Consider the following 11792-nt stretch of genomic DNA (forward strand, 5'->3'; position numbering starts at 1 on the left):
ACAAAACTGAGATCTAAGTGAATAAAAATAAAATGAATTCAGTTGCTACCTCTTTTCTTTGTTTTTCTTTCCCCCCCATCTATCTTACAATTATAGCAGTTCTATATTACAAATCAAAATTGTGTGGAGTTGTAAAGACCACAAATACTAGTTCGCTTACACCCAATTAGAATGGCATATAAGCTTTTAGAATAAACTTGCTCAATTATGCATGCATCTTCCTAGACATTCTGGTTGGTTTCATCCGGGGCTGTAACAGTTAGATTTTTCAAGTACAGGGCAACAACTAGCCCCTCCAATCAGCAATGGCGATCGATGTACCTAAATCTTGAGTCAATATCAGCACTAAATGTAGCCACGTGCACAACCACCAGAGCAGGAAGGTGAGAGAGAATCCAACCGAGAGCCCAGCGTTGGTATCTCCGAGCCAAATACTCAGTCTTGCATAGCTGACAAGAGCTAGGTCCTTGGAAACTCACCGTGTTAGATCATGTCAACAGCGATCAATAAGGTATTACGTACGGCAACGCACAAACGTCAGCAGAGTCTATTTGCAAAGCTTCTGACCATACCCGATTGTCATTAACTTCATCAAGACACATGTCGGGCTTCCTAACCAGAGTACTTTTGCTTCCAAACAACCATTCCTGGTCATCAATTCCCGACCACTCGTCCATCTTCGGAACTGAGAGTATCTGGTTCAGATACTTGGAATCTGGATGAGGAGGTCTTTTAGACGCTTCAGCAATCTGATCAACACCGGGAGACATGGAAGAAGCCTTTGGTTTAGACATAGCCAATGGCTGACCTTTGACTGTACCATTGACCCCGTTCTCCTTGTTTGCGAACCCAATATCAGTGACAACTCCATGTTTGTTGGATAACTTAATGGTACCATTAATACTGCGCTCCTTGTTTACCACCTGCACATCAGCGGCAACTCCTTGTTTGTTGGAAGATAACATTTCTGCCTTTTGGTCAGTATCCGATATCTTTCCATTCTGCGTGGGCTGATGAGAGGATGAGGGCCGCAGCAATTTAGCAGGCCTGACTTCACTCTCTGTACAGCAGAATAAAAAACAAGCAAACAATAATCAGCCAAACCCAAAGGACAATTGAAGCTGAACATGCTTGCTCAAATTTTCGTGCGATTCACATGAAAATATTGAAAACAGTGGGTTATCAATTACCTAACAGACTATAGCCAAAAACATAAGAAACAAATCACACAACACACTTGCAGAGCCTTCCTACTATCACTAGAGGAGGATATAAAGCAATAGTCTTCGATAAAACAGCAGCTGTTAATATTTTGTTCAACTCACCATGCAGGAAACCATTTGTTTCAATATCTTTTCTTTTTCTGAGATTTCCCTCAGTGACTGTACCAGCTCTGTTATCCTTGGGTACAAGTGGAACTTGGTGGTTGGTGTTACTAACACTAACAAAATCGCTCTTATTGATGTCTCTTGATTTATCAGGTTCACTTTTCCTGTGTGCACTTTTGTCCTTCGCCTTCTTTTCCTTTTTCTTTTCTTTTTCCCGGTCTTTCTCCTTTCCATGACTTTTCGCATCCTTTTCTTTATCCTTTTTCTTGTCTCTTGGTTTGTCATCTCGTTGTTCTTTGGATTTATCTTTTTCATCTCTCCTGTTCTCAACATTCTCTTCCAATGGTGGCAATCCATGAAATTTGCTCTTTGCCATCTCCGGAAAGCTGGGAAGTGTTGCATTAACACCAATTCTTGGTTCAACTCTGACTTGATGTCCATCCATCTTATTGCAATAAACTCTTTTCTCCTGTTTCTTTTCCTTTTCTTCAACAAAATTACCAAAATCCTTGATGTACATACTGTTTGTCTTTTCATCCCTTTTCGACTCAACTGGAAATCTCTCAGCCAACTGACTTCCTGCACCCTTCTGTTCATTTCTGATCCGCCTCGCCAACTCCTGTACAAATTTTGACTCCTCTGTCTCAACAGTGGGGAGGCTGGTTTTAAAGAGCTTTTCTGCATGCGGGCTATGAGACTGATCGCGGTATTTTGCTTCCTGTGAGTTGATGCTTTCTTTTTTAAAATGTTCATCTCTGCTAGGAAGCTTTTGTCCACTAGAAACTCCTGGTAGAACGGCAACTCTTGCCTCTTCAGAGATGTCACTTCTCTCTTTATCCTTGTCCTTGTCCTTCTCTTTATCCTTTTTATCCTTGTGCTTTTCCTTCTTGTCGCGGTGTTTATCCTTCTTGTCTTTCTTTTCCCTGTGTTTCCCGTCACTCCTGTCTTTATCCCTTTTTTCTTTACCTTCTTTCTTCTCTCTGTCTTTCTTCTCCTTTTTATGTTTTTTCTCCTTCCGTTTCTCCTACAAAACAGCAAAAAACATGCTAGTTTTATATTAATAATGTATATGTACAATCAATGCCAACATCCTCATTCAAGGAAGAAAACTGAAAGGAAAAAATTAAAATTCTGAATAATAGCACAGTTTCACAACTGAGTAAAGCACCAAACTTGAAAACCGGAATGAGGAGTTTCATGTTCAGGTGGGAATTATTCTAGATATAGACTACCTGAGCACAAACACACGAGAGCACCCGCACATCGCAGTAGTTGCTTAGGGAAAACACCAACCACCAGTTGAGAAACAATGGCCTTCATTAGAGCAATCAAAAGAATAGCTAGCCTTCTTATCATTTATATTCGAAAAGCAATTATAAAATAACATTGCAGAAACGTTGGTTTCACAAGAATAGGGAATAACCGGAACAGGACACGAGGAAATAGAAACCCTAAGGCAACATCATCTTCCCAGTGAAATCATTCAAACACAGGAAGGAAGACCTAGGATTCCCATGTCTATCAATATGGATATCGAGAGCTTCAAGGAAAGCTTGTCCGTTTGCTTGGATGGCGACAAGAGGTGTGTTACTAGTGCAGAGAACTCGAGGAAAAAGAAAATAATATATGTTAGCTGGCATCTCATGTGCAAGCGTTCAGAGAAGACATGAGCCACATATTAGTGCACTGCCAAATTGCAAGTCAATTGTGGTGGACAGTCCTGAATATTTAAGATACAATGCACAATACTGGAAACCACTAGGGATTTGATGCACAGTTAGGCATACAGAAGGAGAGGCAAGGCATCGGGTTTAGCACCCTGGAACTTTTTATGGGCACTTAAATTCTTTGAACAACCTAGCAAAATAATTTCAAAACCTTTTCAACTCAAATATATTATCATCCTTCTCTTATGTTCTAATTCTCTGACAGTAAACCGACCTATACCTCTTCATCCCCTCTCCCTCCTTAAAAAAGGAAAGAGAGTGGTCCTTTATTTTAGCTGCTGCTTAGGTTTCTACTGAGGCAGAAAATCCTTCTTCCCGTGATATAAGAAAAACTCTCTTTCCCTCACACACCAAAGCTAAGCTGACGAAAAGCAATCAGATATTGGCTGCATCATGAAGCTGAATCCCTTGTTGCATCCACTGATAGATGTAATTTACAAAGAACCAATTTTCCTAGATCCATCTCCAGAAGATTTCTCACAACGCCACCTTCTAGAAAGGTGATAACTGAATATTAATTACAGCTCCTCGAAGCTGAATCCCTTGTTGCATCCACTGATAGATGTAATTTACAAAGAACCAATTTTCCTAGATCCATCTCCAGAAGATTTCTCACAACGCCACCTTCTAGAAAGGTGATAACTGAATATTAATTACAGCTCTTATTTGTTAAGATCATATAAGAGATCACTAAATAAAAGTCCTCAGGGTGAACAAACAAACATTTGCAAAAGCTTGCAACTCACTTCCCATTCTAGGATAATCTGAATTGGTGTGTAAAAGAAACCTTTTTTGGATAAGTTACTGTGGAAGGAACTAATACTAAAGGAGATCTTTTAACAGTATTCACCCTCATCTTGGCAAGGCACGCAAATCCTCTACAGACAAGTAATACATAATTATTACTCCCTCCGTTCCAATTTATATGAACCTGTTTGACTGGGCACGAAGTTTAAAAAAAAATGAAGACTTGGAATTTGTGGTCCTAAACAAGTCAAAAAGGGGCCCAGAGTATTTGTGTGGCTATAAAAGCTTCTCATTAAGGGTAGAATTGTAAGTTTAAGCAAAATTGTTTCCAAATTTAGAAAGGGGTCATTCTTTTTGGAACGGACTAAAAAAGAAATAGGTTCACATAAACTGAAACGGAGGAAGACAAACATATAAGCGCAATCACAAAAATCATTCACCTAATGTCAGATTTGGGCTCAAAAAGCAGCCCAAAAGGAAATAGAACCGTCCAGCTAGTTTTGCAATATGTCCTTTCTTGATAAGGTAAAGTAAGGATTTATGCTCCAGGTTCTATCCTTCATGCTTTTAAAGGAAACAATCACCCGACAATATTTTCCATTATCACGGATTCTAGTCCTCAAAACTACAGCCATATTATCACCTAAAATGGTTTCAGATACTGAATAGAAGTAGAAACATTTTCAGGTCAGGACAAACATTCAACAAGGAGATTCAAGAAGTTTGTTCTTCTCCACATCATCCTCACGAGTAGGAGTTTCAGAAAACATCTAACAAGGACACCAAATTGAAAGAAAGAAAGGAATGATGTAGCATACTGAAGATCTAATCATTCAATTACATAATACTACTAAGCCTTGAAAGACAACAGGAAATACCATTTGTTAGTACATCAAATTTGATTCACTGTTTACATTCAAGAAGAGGTACCTAATGAAAGAGGGAGATGGATAATTTTCCCGAGAAGAAACACGTACTCGATTTCATCAAGAGGATCACTCTCTGATGAATTCTTCATTTTTTCAGTCACTACACAGGTCATAGCTAAATAGCTAAAGGAAATGCAAAAACACAATAGCAAATTGCAATATTACAAATCTACAAACAAGTAAATATCAAGCAAAGTACTTTGCCCAAGGGAAAACCTACAGCCTCACTTGAAATTCAAATGGATACAGAAGATTGTACTTATTGGCTTGTATGTGAGAGTTTGTAGCAATTTCCCTGAATAACTAGCTTTCTATAAGGTCTTCTATTCAAATATTAGCAAAAGGCACTGTGTCAATACTATCTTTCCCAAGATTACATCTATGAAGCGCTCAAAGAATTATAAAGCCTTCCTTCCACAAATCAATTAGATTCTCTCAGTTACACTAGGGGAAAAAACTCTAAAATGGCTAAGTTATAGCTAATAAGATACATCGGAGAGTATTCTTAACAGCTGTACTAATGCCGTTCGCCCGGCTCAATGGAAAGACAACCCTGTTCTACACTTCATCAAAGACGAAAGCCTTTCTAAACTCTTGAACTTAAGAGAGGCTTCTTTTCAAGCTGTCTGTCCAAGAGTATATCAAGCATGATAAGCATCTCTACTATTTCTGCCCAAGTGATGGTTGTTCTTCCTTTCAGTCAGTGCCTAAGAGCAGCTCAAACAAAGAGGAAGCTAGCCCCGTCTGAATTCCAGCCTGGCCCGCCCTTCTGCTACAAGGTCTGAAATGACAAGAGGCGAGGACCTCGCCCAATCCCTTAATGAATCGAACAGTCCTTCACCTTGAATGTACCTAACTAACTTCTTACCTTCAGCTTTGAACCTTGCGGGCATGACATAAGGACCCCCAATTTCAACAAGTAGACTGTTTTCGAAAAATAATCAGCTTTATTTCAATTGCCTTACCTGAAAGGGTGAAGTTCGAGTTGTGCAAGCCCCCAATTCCCTTGAGTTTCATCCTTGGCAAACAACATAATCCCAAAGGTGGGATACCTAATGCAAAGGGGAGTTCTGAACCAGAATTTTCTCACTACATTGCACATCTTGCATCTGACCCACAGAGGTAAGCATATCATAACTAGATCCGGCATCAGCATTGCATCCCAAACATCACTAAATCCAGCGTCACATATTGCATCCCAAGAAAGCAGAAACATACAAATATATGGATCCACACATAAAGCAACTACTACATGGGATTCTTCTTGAGTGGGCGGTCTTTTTTTATTTAATATAATGAAAAAGTGTCTTATTATTGTTTTCCAAAATCAGCTCCAGGAAATGATGCTTCATCATACCCAATGAAAATAAAGTGAATACAATTTCACTTTCAAAATCCCGTAACTCCGACATACTCATTTCCATTTATGAACTTCTTTTCTATTTTATTATTTCACTTTCAGAAAGAGGATATCTTCAAGGTTCACTTATTCCAAATGTAGTATGGAACCACCCAACTATTGAACCATTTCTCCATTGTAGCTCAATTAGTTTGCAGCATACCCAGCCCAAAAAAGTATTGTAACATATACAGCCGTCTTCAGCAAACCTATAGCCTAAAGCTAAGTTGCTCGGACTCGGGTGCGGGTGTCCGATACGGGTGCGGATCTAGAGGTCAGATCCTTCATGATCTAAATTTAAAGATTCGGGGGTACGGATCCAGGTACGGATACGGATGCGGGGATTCGGCTAAAAATAATTCAATTATTTAAAAATAGAGTTATAAAAATATGACTAAATTATGAGACATTATGTGGAAAACTTACAAGGTATTCCGAGAAGGAGAAAATATTGAACAAGAGTAGAATTTTAGGAGATAAAAAGGAAAAGGACTGACATAGAAATTTATATATACAAGGTATTCCATTTTTTTCCATATCACCCTAGCTTTTGATTTGTTTTCAAAAATCATTGTATCTGTCCCAAATTTCTCCGTTGATTTTGGTCAAAGTACCCAAAATCGGTTTACCAGATCCGACACGGATCCCACACCCACGTCGTGTCGACACGGGTGCGGCACTGAAAGTGAAGAGTCCGAGCAACTTAGGCCTAAAGAAGTATAATATGATCAAGTATGTAAGCACATACCCCGAATGCTCACAATTTCGACATAACATAGCAAATAAGTGTTCCCATACATTTCTCACTATAGTGTAAAGGTATGACACTCAAGAACACCTTGCCTTAATGTATCTAATCAAGCAAACTGCGCTAATGTTCCTTTGCCTAAACCTTATTCCCCAAGGGAAAGAGAAGTGTGTAAAGTTTCTTTATTTGCTTCTATTTTATTAAACACAAAATCACAAGACACCCCAAAAAAGCACTTTCCAATAAACAAAGTCTCAACAGAAACAACAAGATTCTGAAGGAAAGTCATAGCCATCTGTATCTTATTACTTTAAATAAATTTCCTTTTCCATTCAAAGAAACACAGGCAATAATGAATTTTTTGATTATTTATTTTCCGTTGCATTACTTATCAGTCTCTGCTAGTTTTCTTGATATGTGGATGAAGGAATCCATTGATTCACCTTCTTTGGATAGTAGCCCCCCCCCCCCTCCTCTCTCCTTTTTTTGTTTTTGTTGGTTGGTCCCCTTGACCTTTTCTAGTGTTTAAAAGTTGTAACAGTCAGATTAAATATTTCATAAATCTTCTGGAAATTTGTTCAGGCTAGTTGACTGGCCAGTTTGAGCCTTTAAAAGATCAAAGTGGTTATTCGAGACTAGTTAGCAAGCTCAAATATCTTATAATCACACCACTTGATATGTCATTTACTGTAAGTGTAAGCTATTTTCTCCAAGCTCCTGTCACAATCATTTTAATGCATTAATTTGCATTCTAAGGTATAACAAAGGTTTGCTAGGAAAACATCAATTGTACGAGAATAGGAGTTACACAAATATTCTTAGGTATTCTGATGCAGACATAGCATGATTTCCTTCGGACAGACAATCCACTTGATGGTATTATGTTCTAACTAATAGGAGGAAATCTAATATCTTTTTTTTTTTTGAGGAAGGAGGAAAATCTAATATCTTTAAAAGCAGAAAAGCAAGATATAGTAGCTGGATCAAGTGCAAAACAGAGTGCCGAGCAATGACTGTGGTTCATGTGATCTTATATAACTAAAACAACTTCTCCAAGAGTTGAGGTGCAAAGAAGATGAACCAATAAAATTCTGCAACAATCAGCTGCATTACACATTATTTCACGAAATAGCGAAACATTTAGAAATAGTTAGTCATTTTATTTAACAAAAGATTTAGAAGCCACAGGCTTCGTCAACTCAATGATCAATGAGCGAATATTCGCAAAAAATTACTATGTGGCACCAAATTGAGTATATTTGAAACAAGTTAGGATTATCCAAATATGTATGCTCCAAACTTGAGGGGTGGTGTTAAGAATATTAGGAATTTGTAAATATGGCAAAAGTCAATTCCTTGTAAATATGTAAAGTATAGGATCTTCTAATTGTATAATTAGGAATAGGAACAACATGAGGCGTACTTACTTGGAAACACTATTCAAATCCAAACATGCTTGAGAAAATATCAAACTATTCATTCTCAAAATCTCATCTTTTTTTTTGTTTAACCAAATATTACCGACGTTATGAAACACATAGAGCTCAAGTAGCCTGTGAAAGAAGATGTCAAAAGCATGTCTTACATAAAGCAAAATGGTCAGGCAGTGATATGTCATTCATTTAAACTTTTATTTTTTTTTAATACGTAACTACGTCATTCATTTAAACTTTAGCAGCACATTTAAAATATTTATTAAAAGAAAAAAAAAAAGAGGAAACTTTCATACTCATCAGCAATTAATACGAAGCCGTTTAAACTGAGGTTGTATTTGCTCGGTTGCCAGAAAGATAAAGGCATTCTTCATAAGATTTAAGGTCTTCAAAAGGAACATCCCCAACATCCTAAGTAGGTTCTACAGGAAGGTTACTTTTCAAAGATTTTATAATAAAGAGACATCATGCCGTTGAAATATCCACTACACAGAAAATCATGGTGCACTTAATCCCTTCACATGAAAGGTGCTTACAGTAAGACTGACCAATAAGTTTCTCTTTTTCTTACTTTTGTATTCTTTGCACCAGCAATAAAACTAAGAAATGATTACAACATCTGATGAGTTTTCCTAGAACTCAATGAGCAACTTTAACACGCTCATAACGAAAAAGATCATAGATGTCAATTAACAGAAGCATGGATTGCAGGATTATCCAACAAAACTTATGGGGTTTTACTTGCATTCATTAGCCAAACTATCTTAAAGCCAGAATCCATTTTGATATAATAAATTAATAATAGGAAAAATCTTAAATTCCCCAGAAAGATTACTAAACCATGACCAAACAAAAGAATAAAGGGATCACACCATCACTAATCTGGACCAAAAAACAAGCATATCTCTACCCATCTCTCTTAACCAAAATCACCCTATATCTCTAAGCAGTGCTTCAAAAGAGTCTTCTCCATATATATTAATCCAATGATGCTAATGATGTTTAAAGTATCCTTCATACTCCAAAATTCCAAGCAATTAAATGAAATTACCATTTTATCATTGCACTTAACATGACCAAAGACAACAAAATAATAAACTCGGATTTGACACGGGCCCTATTTTCCAGCAATAAAGGCTAATCAAATTATCTCATTTCAAGTACTACTTCGGAAAAAACATTCCATTGGAAGATGTCCATGCATCACAGCTAACCTCTTTATAATGAAGTAACCATCATGAAATTATTGGAATAACAAAAACATATCAACACAATGTGATAACTTGAACAAACCTCTTTTAATAAGTCCTCATCCTCCGGTCTAGGCTTCTTTTCATATCCTGGTGGTGGAAATGGAAAGCAACGAGACATGGCACAGAATTTTACTCCGAGCTAAAAAGGCGCTGTTCCGGAAACAGTGTCCTTTAGTTACTTTCTCACAGCAGTGTTCCAGTAACAAGCAACTAGACTCCTGTCCATTCACCATGACCCCACATTACTTTCCAACTTCAGCTCACCTCCATTTAATCCTAACTCAATCAGTCCAAAAACCCCACTTAAATTAAACTAGCTCTTCACTTCAAATATCCAATGCGATACACCTAAGAAATCAGAAACCCCCTTCAAGTACTCGAAATCTAATATCACGGAGCTAAAATACGAAAAGACCACAATAACTCAAGATGGTAATGCCACAAATAAACTTTTCAAGAACTATGTCAATCCAAATGGTTTTCTTAGAAAAGAGAATTCTCCAAAGTAATCTGATCCTTTATCTTGTCTAAAAAACCAAAACTTTACAACCATCACCTCTTCTTGCATATCACTACCAAAACCAAATAACATAAACATCCCCTACACTAATTAAGCAAAACTGATGTGGAAACACAACAACCCCTTTTCACTTAAAAACTCAAAAAACCTTTCTCACTTATCAACTCTCCTTTTCTTTTTCCTTTGTTTCAATAGTTCTCCATTTCTACTAGTATAATATACAGTCCTCTTCCATACCCTAAAAATCTCTATCATTCAATTCCCAATTAGGCTCAAATTATCCCCCCAAAATCATATTTTGCTCTGATCTGAAGCTCAACAAGAAGCTGATATTAACACTGAGAACCCTTTCTGATCAAAACCCTAATCAGTTGGAGCTTGACCGGTATCCGATCCAATTTCAAAACCCTAAAAATTCCATCAGAAGAGCAATTCAGCACCCAAGAACAGAACAAAAACCCTAACATTTACCAAATAATCCAATAAAAATGAAATCTTTATTGAAGTTTTAAGGAATCAAAGTGAAAATTCAACACCCTTTTTTACCCAAAAAAATCATCTTTTTTAAAAAAGAAATTGCCCATTTAAGTAAAAATACATAAATGGGTAAACTTTTTAAGCTGAAATTATAATCAATGAAGTTGGGTATTTAATTCTTGTTTTTTTTTTTCTTAATAATTTTTACCTTTAAGGATGGAACAAGATCTAAAGATAATCGAGAATAACACAATGGATTTTGCAACCTCAAATCACTCTTTATGGTTGTTGTATTGTGAGTTTTTTTCTCTTTGTCTATATAGGGTTTGAGAAAAATGGGTTTTTTGGGGGTTTTTTTTCTCTTGTTTGTTTGCTTTGCTGTTTTCTGTTTCTGGGTTTGGGAAAGAGGGAAAGGAAAGCAGAGGTTATGAGCCTAAGCCTCACATATATTGAGAGAGAATATGAGAGAGAGATGTTTTGTGAGGAAAAGAAAGGATGAGAGAGAGAGACAGAGAGGATCCCACTCTCGCAACTTGTCCGTTTGATGAACTCTCTCTCTCTCTTCTCTCTCTCGATTAAATTGTACACTCAAAATCTCTTAAGTTATATACTTTTAGTTTCACGTCTGGTGTCCGGTATTCACGTTGGGGCCTGACTAAATTGGAATTTGCATCGAAAAGTCCTACATTAGGGATAAAGTGCTCCCTAATCAAGACGATTCCATACCCAGAGACTCGAGTTATTTAGTTAAAGACGAAGGAGTACTAACTAATGCACCACAACCCTTATTAGTCTTTAAGTTATATACATACTAGTACTAGAATCTATAGTACTCCAAGTGATAAATATTCATTCTTCTAATCTTCTAGTCATTTTCTTTATTCGAAAGACTAATTAAGATTGGTGTCACGTGTATTTATTAACTGCTTGTTCTTGTTACATGTTAGTATCGTATTGTATTTTTACTTTAAATATAATATTTATTTTAATTCTTATTTAAATTTTATCGTATTATATCGTTAAATCCGTCATTATGTAACGACGAAAAGTGTCACTTTATGGAACGTACCTTATTTTTTCCTCTCATCTTGTCCTTCCTTATTATTAAATAATCATATTTTATCATTTACCTTATCGTTTTATATAATAATATTACCTCGTATCTTAATTTTTCTTTATAATTATAATATTGCGAGTTTATTCTTCATACTATTGGTGCATGATATCATGA

General features: G+C 36.7%; 1 protein-coding gene across 1 annotated transcript; it reads right to left on the minus strand.

Moving 5' to 3' along the window:
- On the minus strand, positions 1 to 11138 carry LOC107770135 (uncharacterized). Its single transcript, XM_016589405.2, has 4 exons — positions 10770 to 11138; positions 9605 to 10492; positions 1326 to 2352; positions 1 to 1060 (listed from the first exon to the last, which is right to left on the minus strand). The coding sequence occupies exons 2-4, from the start codon at positions 9680 to 9682 to the stop codon at positions 504 to 506; spliced, it is 1662 nt and encodes a 553-aa protein (XP_016444891.2). The 5' UTR covers positions 9683 to 10492; positions 10770 to 11138; the 3' UTR covers positions 1 to 503.
- Between the last annotated feature and the right edge of the window lie 654 nt (positions 11139 to 11792).

The sequence above is a fragment of the Nicotiana tabacum genome, chromosome 15 (genome assembly GCF_000715075.1).
Source record: "Nicotiana tabacum cultivar K326 chromosome 15, ASM71507v2, whole genome shotgun sequence".
NCBI lineage: Eukaryota > Viridiplantae > Streptophyta > Magnoliopsida > Solanales > Solanaceae > Nicotiana > Nicotiana tabacum.

Bases quoted from the DNA above. Each gene is read 5' to 3' on its own strand.
- LOC107770135 (XM_016589405.2), bottom strand. From the start codon at position 9,682: ATGTCTCGTTGCTTTCCATTTCCACCACCAGGATATGAAAAGAAGCCT. The intron at 2,353-9,604 runs GTTTGTTCAAGT...GCTGTTTTGTAG, and splicing joins ATGAGGACTTATTAAAAGAG to GAGAAACGGAAGGAGAAAAA. The intron at 1,061-1,325 runs GTGAGTTGAACA...TCTGCTGTACAG, and splicing joins AACAAATGGTTTCCTGCATG to AGAGTGAAGTCAGGCCTGCT.